The following is a 19,653-nucleotide window of genomic DNA, read 5'->3' on the forward strand; positions in this document are numbered from 1 at the left end:
GACTCTCGGCCAGATATCAATTGGGGAAGCCTGTCTGAGGGTCCCACACACGGCCATTAAAGCCGCCGCCTCGGTCTGTTGGCAGCTTTTATCAGCCCATGTATGGCCACCTTAAGGCTCTTGTGCCTGATCTCAGCAACAATGTTCCAACATCTAATGGGACCTTCCCAGAAGAAGAGTAGGGACTATTATAGCTGCAAAAAAGCAAGTGCATATTAATCCCCTTGGTTTGGGAATAAGATGTTGGACAGATATCTATGATATTCCTACGTATCATTCTCGTTATGATGAATATATTCTGTGCATCACATGGGTCTATCTTTAGGGGGCAGAGACCATTGCCTAGGAACAGCAGCAGTTGTTATAGGTAGAAGGAGTTTGGGGGGCAGGTATAGTATAATGAGATGGTCAGTAGGACACAAGTCCATTCTATCAGCTCCCATAGACCTGTGTTTGGTATTGGGCCTTTGGGCACTTGAAATGCCAGTCAATGTAACACCAAAGCCACCCAAGGGGGCAGAGGTCTGTATTATATTATATATTCGAAATAGCTCCATCACCATAAATACATAACGACATAGTAGCTGAAGCTGAAAAGAAACATCCAATTCAACCTTTGGATTCAGGGAATGTCATTGGTGCATGCTCTCGCAGCTGTAGTGGGGGAACCAAAGAACTTGCAATCTGTTAAGTACACTTGTACTCCGCCTACTAAGTGAAATGACTGGTGCAGATGTTGCTCCTATCACCAGACCCCAAGTATTTATACAACAAAGCCACTCCATGGACCTTTACCCCTTGCATTGCGGGCGGAGAAGACCTCTGGTTTATTAGGGTCCTGCAGTGGGGAAGGTCACTTCATACAGAAGAGGAATTTTGTGACTCTGCATGAGGGATCCCAAAGTAGCCCCCCATCTGTTCCCAGGAGCACCTCCTCCTCCTCCTTCCCAACTTGTTGATAGAAAGCACTTAACCTCCCGATTTCAGTCACCGGGACCCATCTAGAGGGGCTGCAAGGAAAACAGAGCCTGCTAGGGCCATCTTATTTTTTTATTCCTTCCCCTCTCCCAAAAAAAAGAAGAAGGGAAGGGAGGTCAGGGGTCAGCACCAAGGAGGGGGCGTGTGGAAAGATTTATCCAAGAACTAGAGAGAGAAAAGAAAAGGGGGGCGAGTAAAAAGTTTGTTTTCTTCTAGACGTCAGCGAAAAGACTTTTTTTTTTTTTTTTTGGTTACTTGGCTGAGAGTGCATGTGAGAGTGAGCTGGTCCCTGCCCTACAGGGGGAGAGGGAGAAGGATTTAGGCACAGGCAAGAGGCACGGGGAGCACAGCTTTTGGGGAAGGGAGAGCAAGGAGCTGCAACAAGTTTAGGGAGAAGGAAACGTGACTGTTGGGGAGAAGAGAGACAGACCGGGAGGAGGATCAAAGTCCCGGGCTGGGGGTATGGACAGAGATTTTGGTCTGGACAAGTCCATAGCCCTCAATGAAATGCGGATCCTGGAACCCGCTGAGCTCCCCCACGGAAGGAAGAACTTCAGCGTCAGTCACCTCTTGGACCTGGAAGAGGCAGTGGTAGCAGGGATGCAAGAGACCGCAGATACGGCAGCGACAACAGAGGACGAGGACAAGGAACCGGCGTCTGGGGGAAGCAGTGACAGCGAAGTGACAATCCAAGAAGGTAGGTGTCCCCTCCCCCAGCCACCCCCTGTGCCACTTAGTAACGGGGGCAAATTCGATGGCTGGTACTTGTTTCGGTAAGTTGAGTAACAGAAATCAGGATTGGGTACCACAGCTGCTGCAGAACTCTCAGTGCTGTTATAGTGCAGAGGCCTTAACTCCAGGATAGAGAGATGTAGGTGCCCTTATCTGTCTGCCACTCATAAGTCTAATCCCCATGGAAACTGATGAACAATAATGCGTAAGAACAAGACAACTTGCCATTAGGAGCAGTGTAATTACCTGGAACTGCCTCCCAGTAGAGATGGGAGAGGATACTTATTATCATTACTGTTTTGTAGTGATCGAGTGCAATACAGGGAGTAATAGTGAGATAAGATACAATAAGGGACATTCCGGGTTGTTGGACTGATGCCTTGTACAAAGATTATTGTTGGCAACGCTGAGCTGTGTTCCTACTAATGAGCCCGGGGAGACGGTTTCTTGGGACATCAGTAACGGCTCCGTGTAAATATCCACACTCGATCCGCCAGATAGAATTCTGACTTCATTATTGGCTTTATTGCACTTTAGAAAATCTACTTAAAGGGATAGAAAACATGAGACGAGAGTTGCCTTTATAGGAAAAGCCACATTGCTATAGTTTCACGTATCCACACGTCTCCGATATACAGTTTTCTGCGCTGTAATTCAGCCGGCTGGGGGCAGCCATGTTTCCAACACTGGGACGTCCCACACACTCTCGATACATTGTCTCCGGTTACTTTATTTGTTACAAGATGCTCCTGGAAGAACATTGTATCTTTTACCAGCTGTGCTTGGAAATCTTTACTTGACCTCTCTTCAGGCTATTGCTGAACTACATTTCCCAGCATCCTCCATCAGCAACAACTGAAGATTCTCAGGCTAGAAATCCCATTATTAAACAGATGAGGACCTTTATAGATTACATACAGACGGGGCAAGATGGGGAACAGAGTGACACCAGTAATCTATTGCCAAACTTTATTGTAGAAAGTGGTTTCCAGCTAATAAATTCTGGATTAAATGGCATATTATCCAGACTCGGAATTGTAGTTCATTTAGATAATTCAATCTCTTCTTTCTTGTACCATTTGCGCCTCGTAGCCAGAAAAGTACAGAGTGACTGGGACATTTTTTTTGTGGGGGGGATTAAATTGATAACTGACGTCAGACAGATGTGAAATAATGTTATAGTATATATATGTGCTATATAATGCTTGCTCATAGAAGTGCAGGTTGTTCGGTGGGCAAGTCTCTGAGCAGCAGAGCTTACAATCTTAGATTGAAGTCGTTTCCATGGTAGCTGAATGTCCTGTGAAATCCACCTATGATCCCATTTATTGTGTAGGTTTCACCTTTAAGTTAATTTATGTTAGCAACTTTTCGATTGGTCTCCAGCATTTATTTCTTATAGTTTATTTTATTTCTAATTCTAGCTTTCAAATGGGGGTCACTGACCCCATCTAAAAACAAATGCTCTGTAAGGGTCAGGGCACACAGGCAGATTCAGGGAGATTAGTCGCCCGGCCACAAATCTCCTCTTCTCGGATCGATTTGTTTTCTGAAGTCGCCCGAAGTTTCCTCGAGGCGACTTTGGAAAACGAATCACGCTGAGTGCCATCCCGCCGGTGATTTATATTTAAGATGGCGGGAAGCAGTTTGGGAGATTAGTTGCCCCAAATAAGAGATTTGTCGCCGGGCGACTAATCTCCCTGAATCTGCCTGTTTGCCTTGACCCTTAGGCTACTAATGTATTGTTATCGCTACTTTTTATTACCCATCTTTCCATTCAGGCCTCTACTATTCATATTCCAGTCTCTTATTCAAATCAATGCATGGTTGCTAGGGGAATGTTGACACTAGCAACCAGATTGCTGAAATTACATACTGGAGAGCTGCTGAATAAAAAGCGAAATAAGTCAAAAACCACAAATAATAAAAAATGCAAACCAATTGCAAATAGTCTCAAAATATCCCTCTGTACATCATACTAACAGTGAACAACCCCTTTAAGTTACTGGTGTTGCCTGTGCATGTTCAGCTTTATATTTATAGTCTGGGGGGAGGCAAATCGCTCGCCCCTCTTCAGCTTGAACTGTAGGAAAAGCCGTGAAATTAATAAAATACTGGAGCTAAATACGTAATATTTCCTTTCCTAAATACGCTGTGAGGACAACTTTGCTGCGGTCTAGTCTGCAAGTAAATCATTGGCAGCAAGCGGAACACTCACTGGGGGTCTGAGGTTTGTAGCCGTCGGTTGCACTTATTGCAAAAAGAAAAAAGAAAATTCTCAGATTGCGGGGCCGGGCCCCTGTGTTCTCTGGCCGCAGACTGTGTTGTTTTCATGTCCCCACCCAAGTGTAAGCACCGGGGCTCCTGCTTAGAGACGTGACGTGTGCCTGGGATAAGGAGACTGGGAATACAGGACCAGTTCGTTTGCCTCCTTGAGGGGGGGGAGATGGGGCAGCTCAAGTGGGGGCAATCTTTAGATTTTATTGGATTATTGGATTGAAGGGGTCAATAAACATTTTATATATATATATATATATATATAATATTCCCTACATCATCCCCACCAGATATGTCATGCTGTGCCGCCATATGGTATTGTGACATCACTCTCTACTGTGACCTCATCTTCAGCTGCAATATCTATATCTATCAGTTGGCATTACATTTTTGAGCTAGACTCGTTCATCCACTCACTTCACCAAACGGGCACATCGTTGCCTGAATCTGCTGATTTGTTCTTTAACAGGTGGTTCACCTTTAAGTTAACTTTTAGTATATTATACAACTTTTCAATTGGCCTTCATTTTCTCTTTAGTTTTTGAATTATTAGCCTTCTTCTTCTGACTCTTTCTAGCTTTAAAATGGGGGGTCACTGACCCCATCTAAAAATAAATGCTATATAAGGGTACAAATGTATTGTTATTGCTACTTTTTATTACTCATTTTTTCATAGCCTCTCCTATTCATATTCCAGTCTCTTATTCAAATCAGTGGACAGTTGCTAGGGGAATTTGGATTGATAGATATAGATATTGCTGCTGGGGGAATATTGATAGATCTAGATATTGCTGCTGGGGGAATATTGATAGATCTAAATATTGCTGCTGGGGGAATATTGATAGATATAGATATTGCTGCTGGGGGAATATTGATAGATATAGATATTGCTGCTGGGGGAATATTGATAGATCTAAATATTGCTGCTGGGGGAATATTGATAGATATAGATATTGCTGCTGGGGGAATATTGATAGATATAGATATTGCTGCTGGGGGAATATTGATAGATATAGTTATTGCTGCTGGGGGAATTTGGATTGATAGATATAGATATTGCTGCTGGGGGAATATTGATAGATATAGATATTGCTGCTGGGGGAATATTGATAGATATAGATATTGCTGCTGGGGGAATATTGATAGATATAGATATTGCTGCTGGGGGAATATTGATAGATATAGATATTGCTGCTGGGGGAATTTGGATTGATAGATATAGATATTGCTGCTGGGGGAATATTGATAGATATTGCTGCTGGGGGAATATTGATAGATCTAGATATTGCTGCTGGGGGAATATTGATAGATCTAGTTATTGCTGCTAGGGGAATATTGATAGATCTAGATATTGCTGCTGGGGGAATATTGATAGATATAGATATTGCTGCTGGGGGAATATTGATAGATATAGATATTGCTGCTGGGGGAATATTGATAGATATTGCTGCTGGGGGAATATTGATAGATCTAGATATTGCTGCTGGGGGAATATTGATAGATCTAGTTATTGCTGCTAGGGGAATATTGATAGATCTAGATATTGCTGCTGGGGGAATATTGATAGATATAGATATTGCTGCTGGGGGAATATTGATAGATCTAGATATTGCTGCTGGGGGGATATTTATATATAGATATTGCTGCTGGAGGAATATTGATTGATATAGATATTCTGCTGGGGGAATATTGATAGATCTAGATATTGCTGCTGGGGGAATATTGATATATAGATATTGCTGCTGGAGGAATATTGATAGATCTAGATAATCCTGCTGGGAGGATATTGGGTTTTTATCAGGATTTGGCACCTTTATTGTGTTTTTTTAGCCACAGAGGAAGAATGGGGGCCCCCGAGGAGCTTGCTTTCTGCTCCCTAATTCTCGGATCCTGCGGTCATTTCTCTTTCAGCCTACAAAGGGGAGCGGGTTTCTCTCAGTCTTTGTGATGGAGCCTGTGGCTGAGCGAGGCGCCAGTACATTAAACCAGATGTTGGGAGGCGCCGCTCCAAGCATCACACGCAAGGAGACTGCAGCCACATGGCACGGGAGCAGAATCCCTGCAGGTCTGGACATTCCGTGGGACTGGCGCTGGGAATGATTCACACATTGGAAAACAATAGCAGCATGAGTTGGAAATCTGGGAATTTTGTGAAGAGGAGGGGGAGCCTTTGGCCAGTTCATGCTGGTCTTCCCTTTAGTCCATGGCACCTTTAGGGCATTAACATATGGGCAAATGTTGGGCAACTTTCTAATCTAAATTAAATACACATTACAGAACTTTCTGGTTCTGACTTTTGAAATGAGGTAGTGGAAGTCAAATCATCTTCAGCCCTGACTACTAATGTTGTACAGAAGCATTTTAGTCTCTTATGAGCATCTCAGGCTCTCAGAGGCCCTAAAAGAAATGTGCTTGGTGAAATATGCAATACAGATTTAACATTTTGATGTAGTCAGGACCAACAGTGCAGGGAACAGCCTAGAATAGACAGCCCCTACTTTCTATAGCAATTCCATTTAGACACAAGGGAAGGGTTTTTGAGGTAACCATAGACCGGCGGATGAGTTGCCCCTCCAGACCTAATCAGCAGCAGCTTCATTGTGTGTGGGAGCTGCCATACTGATATCTGGTAGGTTAGAGGATTGCTTCAGCCTGTTGCCCCCTCCATAGGCTTATTATCTTCATGTGTCATAATGAGACCGGCACCTGCTGATGACAGAGGACTTGTTTTGGCACCATCTTGATTAGGCCCAGCTCTCACTTCAGTCTTCCCTGTTTCTGAGGGTTTTGCCCTTTTTCCTGCACAGTTCTTTGTCTTGAGCCTCTATAACTGCCTGCCCACACCTTTAGAAAAGCCACGTAATGTAGCACTGGGGTAAATGATCCCTTTAAAGTATTGCCTGAACCTGTATGAACTATATAGTTAGGAGAAAACATTGGTTTGTATCAAGGGATGAGGTGGCTCAGAGGTTGTTGGTTGCCTTTGTGCGTGAGAGTTCTGAGTTTGATTCCTCTTGTAGCATTGGGGTAAGTGATCCCTTTATAGGGTTGTCTGAAACTTTATGAACTATATAGTTCTGAAAAAACATTGGTTTGTATCAAGGGATGCAATAGCTCAGAGGTTGTTGTTTGCCCTTGTAATGCAAAGGTTCTGAGTTCGATTCCTCTTGTAGCACTGGGGTAAGTGATCCATTTAAAGTGTTGTCTGAACTTGTATAAACTATATAGTTACAAAAAAACATTGGTTTGTATCAAGGGATGCAATAGCTTGGTGGTTGTTGGTTTCCCTTGTGCATGAGAGTTCTGAGTTTGATTCCTCTTGTAGCACTTGGGTCAATGATCCCTTTAAAGTGTTGTCTGAACTTGTATACGCTATGTATTTACGAAAAAACACAGGTTTGTATCAAGGGATGCAATAGCATGGTGGTTGTTGGTTGCCCTTGTAATGCAAAGGTTCTGAGTTCGATTCCCCATGATTGCTGGGTTTCAACTTGGAAAGGTGACTCCTCCTGAAGGTTGGGTCCTGAGTCTGATTCCCCATGATTGCTGGGTGTCAACTCAAAAGGGTGACTCCTCCTGAAGGCTGGGTCCTGAGTCTGATTCCCCATGATTGCTGGGTGTCAACTCAAAAGGGTGACTTCTCCTGAAAGCTGGGTCCTGAGTCTGATTCCCCATGATTGCTGGGTTTCAACTCAAAAGGGTGACTCCTCCTGAAGGCTGGGTCCTGAGTCTGATTCCCCATGATTGCTGGGTGTCAACTCAAAAGGGTGACTTCTCCTGAAGGCTGGGTCCTGAGTCTGATTCCCCATGATTGCTGGGTGTCAACTCAGAAGGATGACTCCTCCTGAAGGCTGGGTCCTGAGTCTGATTCCCCATGATTGCTGGGTGTCAACTCAGAAGGATGACTTCTCCTGAAGGCTGGGTCCTGAGTCTGATTCCCCATGATAGCTGGGTTTCAACTCAGAAAGATGACTCCTCCTGAAGGCTGGGTTCCAAGACCCAACTCCTCCCAAAGGCTGTTCAAGTTCCATTCCAGAAAAAGAGTGGGTTATGCATCTTGTTGGTGGGAGACCCTTTACCTATATAGGATAAGTAATGTAAACATTACCAAGTCCCACTTTTTTCAGCCATTCTTTCTGGATAACCCCCTGGGTCAACTCCCCCTTTGGCCTGCCTCTCTCTCACCTTGGCCTGGTACTCTCCCTCCTTGGCCTTAACCAGGTGAGGGAGAGCACCACTGGGGCGGGGGTTGCCCCAGTGGGGCTCGTCTGAAGTGGTTAATTACATGGAGAGGAACACACAAACGCCTTGCAGATGGGGCCCCAGTCAGAGCTTAGTCTCCGACCTTCATTTTGAATCGCCCTTGGGTCTTGGAACCCAACCATCATCAGGAGCCGCCCTTTTTGACCAGCCAGAGCTGGGGCCCCAGAGCTGCAAGGCCATGTGTTCCAACCATGTTATTATTGCCCACTTTACAATCTACATATGAGATTTGAACTTGCTTATGAGTGCTGCTGTGCAGCCGCACGGCCCAATTCGCCACCTTCCCCCATCTGCCTGTGCTTCTCTTGGTGTGGGACGGACCACACCCCCATTGCTACACACAGTCACAGACGGGATTTGAACTCAGGCCCCTGAGTTCTGCTGTGCAGGAGTACTACCCATCGAGCCACCTCACTGCACAAGAAATAGCCTTGTCTTTGGTAATTATATCATGGACATTTGTATTCAGCACTTAGAGAGAAGACAAAACACTTTTCAGACTAAGGCTGGATTTGAACTCATGTCCCAGTGAGCCAAGTCTAACCCACTTACCACTAGGCTACCAGGTCAGGTCTCTAATATCCGCTCCCTTATTAATACTCCATAACAAACGGAGTCAAACACCCCCACCCCCAAGTCTCCAAGCTGATCACTGAAGTTTCCCATTTGTTATACAAGAAAATAAGAGGTGAATCTGAGCCAATCAAGAGCCATTAGCAGAGAAACTGTCACCGAGGAGGTAATAAAACAGACATGTGGTTTAATGTGGCCTCCATAAAGTCTGATCTGGACATGTTAATCTTTTGTGGTTCTTTTATATTTTCATTTATAATTAATAACCTCCTTCTCTAGCCGCTGCCTGGTGTCCAGTTAGTGGGGTAGAGGGACAAGAGGCAACGCAGACTCAACGTTGTATTTGTTGTAAAGGGAAGAGAGAATAAAATGTAATAAAACCTTCATCTCATGGAACTAATGAACGTTCCAGATAGAATCCAATATGGCGGAACAGGAGAGTGTTGCTACAAAGCAGCAAATCATTAAGCCATTTAGGCTAGTGGCCGGCGTGCATACATGTTGTGTTTGGAGACATTTGGGCATAAACAATTGAAGACATCAGGCACATTTAATTAGGGACCCTTTGTACAAATGCCCTTATTTATAGCTCAGTGGATGTTCCGTGGCTCCTCTAAGTCGAACAATGGTATGCTCCGTGCAGCCTTTCTTTAGGGACATAGACTAATCCAACCTGTGCTTTAAAGGGGTGCTTCACCTTTAAGTGTATGTTATAGAATGGCCAAATCCTAAGCAACTTTCCAATTGTTCTTCTGTTTAACATCACAGGGTGCTCAGGGCACCTCACTCTTTCTCAGGAATGCCCTGCACCCTGCAATATCTTTTGCCGGGAGTTCCGACGACAACTGGAAACCCACATGTTACAGATTCCGGCTTCACGGGGAGATTCCCATCACTGTAACCAGAGCCACAGCCTGACCAATGATTCCTGGAAGAGTCGGCCCATTTGTCTCTGTGGATTCGTGTGATGTAAACTCATAATCCCACTTCCCTTCTGATTCACCAGTCTGGCAGCTCCCACTTTAACCCATTCTTCTACCTCTCATGGAAGTGTTGAGCCTGAGAATAGAGCCCTGGCCTGTATGCGGTCTCCTCCAGAATGCCTCTTATTCTGCTTTTAGTAATTCCATTTCTGTCTTAACACTATGGATTGCAAGCTCTTGTGACCAGGCACTTTAATACTTCTTGTTGTTTCTTGTCCACTTTGCTTATAATTAAGATTTATGTGCCCCGGTGGCTATGCTTTGCCTCATTGTTGCAAACTGGTGAACAGCAGGCTGTGAAATGATTGGTCAAGCAGTGCAGCAATCAGATTTCTGGGAGTAACAAGGCTCCGACCCCAAGGATTAATTAGTAGAATCCGCAGGGGCCCCAGAAGTGCCTTCCTGTGGTTTCCCTCAACTGTCATCAGCCCCGATCGTGTTGCCAGTTTATTTTGCAGCCTGTTAATGAATAAGCTGCCAGTTAGGGGGAGAGAGAAGTGGGGGTTTCGGGGGGGTTGTACATTAGACCCTCATCACCTTCCAGAGAATAATAAACAGTAATCCCCACTCCCAGGGCCCGGCTTTAGAATCTGTTTATTTGGATATTTGGGATAATTTATGGGCCTCTCTCCCAGCTCCGCTCCATTTGCAAAACATTGAATCAAAAGGCAAAGTTAACCCTTCCTGGGATCTTGCCCAGATTCTCCTTAGGGCCTTTTTTAGGGGGGTTTCAATATCAGTCACTGCCTGGGCTTCTTATTTGGGGGGGGGGGGCAGCAAAGCAGTAGGGCAAAACGTAGACAAAAGAGATAGAGAACGCAGGAGCAGATGTAGAGAGCGGTGCAAGATGGAGACATGAGCAGCTGGGGGTGTATAGTAGAGAGCCAATAGAAGATAAATGTAGGGGCCCCTATATCTGTTTCTGCTGGATCCTGCCTCTCTCCCCAGATCTCTAGCAGAGCCCACCTGCCCCAGTTTTTCTGGTTAGTCTGTTGCACTCAGGTGATAATTCCGGGGGATTAGCTCTAATTTATAGAGTTCATGTGCGAACGTGATGGAGCTGAATTGTGGCTTTTTCCAGCCATTAATTGGTTTCCTAACTAGAAAAAGACAGCCAACACCTCCACACAATTTCCTTATGCGCCTTCCCCATACTCACGTTTAACCCTTTCTTTTTCAGTACTGTATAACGGGCCACTATGTGTTTTATTTGTATGTTTGTCTATATACTGGATATATCAGCAGAGCAAAGATTATTATGGAGTTATTTGCTCAGCCTGCAGTCTCGGCCTTTCAACAGTCTCTTAACCCTCACACTGTCCTTCTATTGTCATTCATTGATGTCACTGGGACAACATTTCATAGACTCATGTATTATAAGGGATAATGTACCCCCTACTGTAAATGATAAGGATATTAAAAGTCACTGAGGGGTTGTTCTGTGACCATATAAAGGCACAAGGCTGCAGGCTGAGTTATACAGGGAACTCTGAGTATCACTCATGTATTATAAGGGATAATGTACCCCCTACTGTAAATGATAAGGATATTAGAAGTCACTGAGGGGTTGTTCTGTGACCATATAAAGGCACAAGGCTGCAGGCTGAGTTATACAGGGAACTCTGAGTATCACTCATGTATTATATAAGGGATAATGTACCCCCTACTGTAAATGATAAGGATATTAGAAGTCACTAAGGACTGTATATGTTATGTCGCTGCCTTTAGCTTTCCAGAAATTCACAAGCTGTCAGCATAATTGTCTCCGTGTGACCTTGCCAGTGGCTAATGCACCAAACATAACAAACTAATAGCTCCGCATGTGGGTGCCAGTATGCTGTATAATCCCATCAGCAATCAGCCTGCGGAGCTATTAATTGGCCAGACAACCAAACCCAAGCAAGTAAACATGTGCCTTAGCCCTAAATGGAAGGAAACCAGTCTCCCGCCAGTACCAATGCTTTCCTTCCAAAACCCTATACATTCCACTGCAAATAAACAATAACCCCCCATTACCCGGGTTTCTAGACAGAGCTCCTGGGAGGCCACTGGTTCGTGTGTGAGCACTTAGTCAAGTACTTATATGTGAATATGGGTCGGTATAGTGTGATTTAATCCAGCACTGCTGTCCCTCCATACCTACAGTTTAAGCATTTGCACTGTGATTAAGGAATAATGGTTTCCCATATCCAAGTTCTAAACTGTCACCTTCTGCTTCTCAGGTGGAAGTCCAAATCCCGGCAGCAGGAGCAGCAAATCCTCAGGGAAGAAGAAGCAGAGGAGGAACCGGACGACATTTAACAGCAGCCAGCTGCAAGCTCTGGAGAGGGTCTTTGAGAGAACTCACTACCCGGACGCCTTTGTACGGGAAGATCTGGCGCGCAGGGTTAGTCTGAGTGAGGCCAGAGTACAGGTAAGTCTGTTTAACAGATACGAATGTCCAGCAGAAAAAGGCAAAGCTAGAATGCAGAGGATAATGGTAGCGTAGTAGTGTTTATACATCACGTGGCATCATCCTTCCTCTTGCTGGTTCCAGGTCTGGTTCCAGAACAGACGAGCCAAGTTCCGGAGGAATGAGAGAGCCATGCTTGCCAGCCGCTCCTCCACCCACCTAAAATCATTCAGCCAGGAGGCAGGCGTGGAGCAGCAGGTATCGCCCCGAGCAAGCGCCCTGACCCCGGAATATATGCCCTGGAACTCAAACAGCAACTACAGGTGAGTGCCCAACACATTCCTGCTACTCACTACAAGTTGTAGAGGGAATTTATTGATAGAAATATCAGGAAATGGTGCATGAAGAAGATAATCCCCAATTTGAGAGGTCACTGGGTGAGGCAGTGCTGCTTGTGTGATGATGAGCCCATAAATGAGGAGTTGGCTATTGCTAGGACTAGAGGGAATGGGAAGAATGAGATTCAAGGGAAGCAAATGAGATGTTGCACCGGCTGTTCTGTCTTCAGATGTAATATCCTCAGCCAGCACAAAAGAGTAGCCCCACACAATGTTGTGATTTCTCCAGCAGTTTCCTAAGGATGTCCGAGATGTAGATTTCTAATTAAAACTTTATGTATTTTTTTTAATAAACTTATTTTGGAAATTGTTTTCTCTTTTAATGGAGTACTTGGGACAGGGCCTTTAGTTTGTGACTTTACATCCCAAATGTGCTGTGGCACATGCAGGCAGAGAATGGCACACACAGGGAGCATAACGCAGACAGAGTATGGCACACACGGGCAGAGTAGGGCAGGCAGAGTATGGCACACACAAGGCACAAAGGGCAGAGTATAGCACACACAGGGAGCATAGGGCAGACAGAGTATGGCACATGCAGGGTGCATAGGGCAGAGTATGGCACACGCAAGGCGCATAGGACAGAGTATGGCACACGCAAGGCGCATACGACAGAGTATGGCACACGCAAGGCGCATAGGACAGAGTATGACACGCGCAAGGTGCAGAGAGCATAATATGGCACACACGGGGAGCATAGGACAGGCGAAGTATGGCACATGCAGGGAGCATAGGGCAGTCAGAGTATGGCACACACAGGGCGCATAAGACATGCAGAGTATGGCACACAGAAGGCACATAGGACAGAGTATGACACACACAAGGCGCAGAGAGCATGCAGGGTGCATAGGGCAGAGTATGGCACACGCAAGGCGCATAGGACAGAGTATGGCACACGCAAGGCGCAGAGAGCATAGTATGGCACACACAGGGAGCATAGGACAGGCGGAGTATGCCACATGCAAGGCGCATAGGACAGTGTATGGCACACGCAAGGCGCATAGGACAGAGTATGGCACACGCAAGGCGCATAGGACAGAGTATGACACGCGCAAGGCGCAGAGAGCATAGTATGGTACACACAGGGAGCATAGGACAGGCGGAGTATGCCACATGCAGGTAGGCAGAGTATGGCACACGCAGGGTGCAAAGGGCAAAGTATGGCACACGCAGGGAGCATAGGACAGCAGAGTATGGCACACATGTGGAGCACAGGACAGGCAGAGTGGCACACACAGGGTGCATAGGGCAGCGTATGGCACGCACAGGGCACGAAGAGTATGACACACAGGGATCATAGGGCAGGCAGAGTATGGCACACACAGGGAGCATACGGCAGACAGAGTATGACACACACAGGGAGCATAGGGCAGGCAGATTATGGCACACACAGGGCACATAAAACATGCAGAGTATGGCACATACAAGGAGCATAGGGCAGGCAGAGTATGGCACACGCAGGGAGCATAGGGCAGGCAGAGTATGGCACACGCAGGGAGCATACGGCAGACAGAGTATGACACACACAGGGAGCATAGGGCAGGCAGAGTATGGCACACGCAGGGAGCATACGGCAGACAGAGTATGACACACACAGGGAGCATAGGGCAGGCAGATTATGGCACACACAGGGCACATAAAACATGCAGAGTATGGCACATACAAGGAGCATAGGTCAGGCAGCGTATGGCACACGCAGGGCGCATAAGACATGCAGAGTATGGCACACACAAGGAGCATAGGGCAGGCAGAGTATGGCACATGCAGGGAGCATAGGACTGGCACACACGAGGAGCATAGGGCAGACAGAGTATGGCACACGCAGGTAGGCAGATTGACCTATGCACCATGCGTGTGCCATACTCTTCCTACCCTATGCAGCATGTGCCATACTCTGACCTATGCACCATGCATGTGCCATAGAGTATGGCACATGCTGCATAGGGTAGGAAGAGTATGGCACACACAGAAAGCATAGTGTAGACAGAGCATGACACACACAGGGAGCATAGGGCAGACAGAGTATGGCACACAGGGAGCATAGGGCAGAGTATGGCACACGCAGGGTGCATAGGGCAGGCAGAGTATGGCACACGCAGGGTGCATAGGGCAGGCAGAGTATGGCACACGCAGGGTGCATAGGGCAGGCAGAGTATGGCACAAGCAGGTAGGCAGATTATGGCACATGCATGGTGTATAGGGCAGAGTATGGCCCGCACGGGGAGCATAGGGCAGGCAGAGTATGGCATACACAGAGAGCATAGGGCAGGCGGAGTATGGCACACGCAGGGTCCATAGGGCAGAGTATGGCCCGCACAGGAAGCATAGGGCATACAGAGTATGGCACACACAGAGAGGATAGGGCAGACAGAGTATGGCACACGCAAGGCGCATAGGACAGGCAGAGTATGACACACAGCGCAGAGAGCATAGTATGGCACATGCGGGGTGCATAGGGCAGCTAGAGTATGGCACACACAGAGTATAGGGCAGGCAGAGTATGACACACACAGGGAGCATAGGGTGGGCAGAGTATGGCACACACAGGGAGCATAGGGAAGGCAGAGCATGGCACACACAGGGAGCATAGGGAAGGCAGAGTATGGTACATGCAGGGCACATAAGACATGCACACGCAAGGAGCATAGGGCAGGCACACACAAGGAGCATAGGGCAGACAGAGTACGGCACTCGCAGGTAGGCAGATTATGGCACACGCATGGTGCATAGGTCAGAGTATGGCACACATATGCTGCATAGGGTACGAAGAGTATGGCAAAGACAGAGAGCATAGTGTAGACAGAGCATGACACACACAGGGAGCATAGAGCAGAGTATGGCACACGCAGGTAGGCAGATTATGGCACACGCATGGTGCATAGGTCATGGTATGGCACACGCAGGGTGCATAGGGCAGGCAGATTATGGCACACGCATGGTGCATAGAGCAGAGTATGGCCTGCACAGGGAGCATAGGGCAGACAGAGTATGGCACATGCAGGGTGCATAGGGTAAGCAGAGTATGGCACATGTAAGTAGGCAAAGTATTGCACACGCAAGTCACAAAGTGCAGAGTATGGCACACACAGGAAGCATAGGGCAGACAGAGTATGGCACACACAGAGAGGATAGGGCAGACAGAGTATGGCACATGCAGGGTGCATAGGGCAGAGTATGGCACACGCAAAGCACATAGGACAGTATGACACACGCAAGGCACAGTGAGCATAGTATGGCATACGCAGGGTGCATAGGGCAGGTAGAGTATGGCACACACAGTTAGGCAGAGTATGGCACACGCAGGGTGCATAGGGCAGGCAGAGTATGGCACACACAGTTAGGCAGAGTATGGCACACGCAGAGCGCATAGGGCAAGCAGAGTATGGCACACGCAGGTAGGCAGATTAGGGCACATGCATGGTGCATATGGCAGAGTATGGCGCATGCAGGTTGCATAGGGCAGGCAGAGTATGGCACACATAGGGCACATAGGGCAAGCAGAGTATGGCACACGCAAGGAGCATAGGGCAGGCAGAATATGGCACACGCAGGGAGCATAGGGCAGGCAGAGTATGGCACACGCAGAGCGCAAAGGGCAGAGTATGGCACACGCAGGTAGGCAGATTAGGGCACATGCACAGTGCATATGGCAGAGTATGGTGCTCGCAGGTTGCATATGGCAGGCAGAGAATGGCACACGCAGGGCGCATAAGGCAGGCAGAGTATGGTACACTCAAGGAGAATAGTATGGCACACTCAAGGAGAATAGGGCAGGCAGAGTATGGCACACGAAGTGCGCATAGGACAGGCAGAGCATAGCACACAAGGAGCATAGGGCGGGCAGAGTATGGCACACACAAGGAGCATAGGACAGGAAGAGTATGGGATACACAGGGAGCATAGGGCAGGCAGAGTATGGCACACGCATGGAGCATAGAGCAGAGTATAGCACATGCAGGGTACATAGGGCAGAGTATGGCGCACACAGGCTGCATAGGGCAGAGTATGGCATATGCAGGGCACATAGGGCAGCGTATGGCGCAAACACACGTAGACAGAGTATGGCACATGCATGCAGCATAGGACAGCCAGAGTATGGCGCACACACAGGGAGCATAGGGTAGAGTATGGCACATGCAGGGCGTATAGGGCAGGCAAAGTATGGAACACACAAGGAGCATAGGGCAGGCAGAGTATGGCACACGCAGAGTGCAAAGGGCAGAGTATGGCACACGCAGGTAGGCAGATTAGGGCACATGCACTGTGCATATGGTTTGGTGAGTATGGTGCTCGCAGGTTGCATAGGGCAGGCAGAGTATGGCACACGGAGGGCACATAGGGCAGGCAGAGTATGGCACACTCAAGGAGAATAGTATGGCACACTCAAGGAGAATAGGGCAGGCAGAGTATGGCACACACATGGAGCATAGGGCAGGCAGAGCATGGCACACAAGGAGCATAGGGCGGGCAGAGTATGGCACACATGGGATGCATAGGACAGACAGAGTATGGCACACACAAGGAGCATAGGGCAGGAAGAGTATGGCACACACAAGGAGCATAGGACAGGCAGAGTATGGCACACACAGGGAGCATAGGGCAGGCAGAGTATGGCACACGCATGGAGCATAGGGCAGGCAGATTATGGCACACGCAGAGTGCAAAGGGCAGAGTATGGCACACGCAGGTAGGCAGATTAGGGCACATGCACTGTGCATATGGTATGGTGTGTATGGTGCTCGCAGGTTGCATATGGGCAGGCAGAGTATGGCACACAGAGGGCACATAGGGCAGGCAGAGTATGGCACACGGAGGGCACTTAGGGCACGCAGAGTATGGCACACTCAAGGAGAATAGTATGGCACACTCAAGGAGAATAGGGCAGGCAGAGTATGGCACACACATGGAGCATAGGGCGGGCAGAGTATGGCACACATGGGATGCATAGGACAGAGTATGGCACACACAAGGAGCATAGGACAGGCAGAGTATGGCACACACAAGGAGCATAGGACAGGCAGAGTATGGCATACACATGGAGCATAGGGCAGGCAGAGTATGGCACACGCATGGAGCAGAGTATGGCACATGCAGGGCACATAAGGCAGAGTATGGCGCACACCCACGTAGACAGAGTATGGCACATGCATGCAGCATAGGACAGGCAGAGTATGGCACACACACAGGGAGCATAGGGTAGAATATGGCATATGCAGGGAGTATAGGACAGGCAAAGTATGGAACACACAAGGAGCATAGGGAAGACAGAGTATGGCACATAGGGCAGACAGTATGGCACATGCAGGTAGGTCTCTCTGACAATATCCATGGGTGACTGCCTCCCCTCCAAAATTTGCTGTTCTTTTTTTTTTTATTGAACGATGGCCGGGCACAATCACGTGGGCTCAGCACCACAGGTCTGGTTCTGGTGTTAATGTGCCAGTTTGCCAATCACAGACATCCACGTGGGGAATAGCAGGAGGGCACAATATGGGATGTGCTACAGGGGAACGGTTAAGTTCTGGCAACTGGCAGAGATGCAGTTGGAAAAGAAGACAAAAAAACCCGTGCGCTGGTGTTAAATAAAAAATGTGCCTGTGTCTCGGGTAGCCATAATTGGCACTGTGAGTGTAAAAAGATGGAGGCGTGCCCCCCATATAGCACTTGCCTTGCGTATATGAAGTCAAACATTTCCTCCTTCCTTATATAACTGTGATTTTCCCTTACAGCAATGCCAGCTTGCCGGCCTACAGCCCAACTACAACTGCCACCAGCACGGCGCCTACCCAAGGGGTCAATATGGCCGACAGCATTGCCAGCCTGAGACTGAAAGCCAAGGAGTTCAGCTTGCACCAGAGCCAAGTGCCCTCTGTAAACTAAGTCACCATTGGAGCAACAGACTATTCCCAGGCTGGAGTGAGCGGACACACCACCCACGTCTCTGGGCAACAGAGGGTCAGAGATCCCCCCAGTGGGGGCAGAAGAACTCAGCAAGAAGTATTCACAGTGCACAACAGTAATCTGACATTCGGGTTGTGACTACGCAGCCTTGGGGGGATGATTCCAGAGGTGGTACAGTCCTTGTTCTGGATTTGTGTATAACCCATTATTTACTCACATGTTCCTGGCCCCTTCCCAACAGATGCCCAGGTACTGTCTGTATATATGTACAAAGCCTCCATCCCTTGTAAATACAGGCCCTTTATATGGTTATTGCAAGTCTTTACCTGACCCCTTCCAACTTTGGTAGGACTGCAACTCCCAGCATGCCCTATGAAGAGAAGCTGGGGGCAGAGTTTGTCTAACCTTGATATAATGGTTTCTATGAATAAAACCACTGACAACGTGAGGCTGAAGGGCATTTTATAGATGTTACTGGGCAATGTTACCTTATTAGTTCAGGCTACTTTGTGCATAGGGCTCCGGTACTGGCTTTATAGTAAGCAGCCAAGTCTCCAGCGCATTGAGGTGACCAGGCAACTAGTGAGAATCCTCAGCTATGGAGCAGTGCCAGGAAAACCAGCAAAAGATCGGAGACACATGCTAAGCCCTGTGCATCGGTTGTCAGGCTTTAGTTGTCCTTTAAAAGACTACTGCATTGGCAGACGCTAGCTTCTGAGCCTGCCAGGGACTATACCGAGCAACCCCTTTCACTCAATAACCTTTCCATGTGCTTAGGCTCATGAATTCCTCATTATCATTATTGTATCAGTCTTTACTATGACAGAGTACAGGGATCATGGTATAGGCTAAAGCTCCTGCACTCGGCAGCACAACAATGGAATATGTATGTCATGTTATTGTGCAACTGAGCCCTGTTTTAGTGCCTTATACTCAATACTTTGGTAATGCAAAGAAAAAAAAAACAAAGTTCTAAGTAACCCATAACAACCAATAAGACTTGGGGGTCAGTAAGTGGTTGCCACGGGTTACTAGGGCTGATGCAAACTGTGTGGGGTATATTATATTATATTATATTTGCCCCTTTCTACCTTTTCCCTTCTCATTGAGGAGAGTGGGTAATGGCAGGAGTGAGCCCTGATCCATCTTGTTGTGC

At 47.5% G+C, this 19,653-nt stretch overlaps 1 protein-coding gene across 4 annotated transcripts in view; it reads left to right on the plus strand.

Moving 5' to 3' along the window:
* The window catches only part of prrx2.L (paired related homeobox 2 L homeolog), a 34,117-nt gene extending 14,671 nt beyond the window's left edge, over window positions 1-19,446 (plus strand). For 3 of the 4 annotated variants that reach the window (XM_018241382.2, XM_018241383.2, XM_041572467.1), the window contains 3 exons: window positions 12,029-12,219; window positions 12,343-12,521; window positions 18,326-19,446. In XM_018241382.2, the coding sequence (XP_018096871.1) occupies window positions 12,029-12,219; window positions 12,343-12,521; window positions 18,326-18,476 (521 nt within the window). In that variant the 3' untranslated portion in view covers window positions 18,477-19,446. Of the gene's footprint in view, window positions 1-556; window positions 1,676-12,028; window positions 12,220-12,342; window positions 12,522-18,325 lie in introns of those variants that run through there. The other variant, XM_018241381.2, reaches the window with a different exon arrangement.
* Window positions 19,447-19,653: the final 207 nt, after the last annotated feature.

This window comes from Xenopus laevis, chromosome 8L (assembly GCF_017654675.1).
Source record: "Xenopus laevis strain J_2021 chromosome 8L, Xenopus_laevis_v10.1, whole genome shotgun sequence".
NCBI lineage: Eukaryota > Metazoa > Chordata > Amphibia > Anura > Pipidae > Xenopus > Xenopus laevis.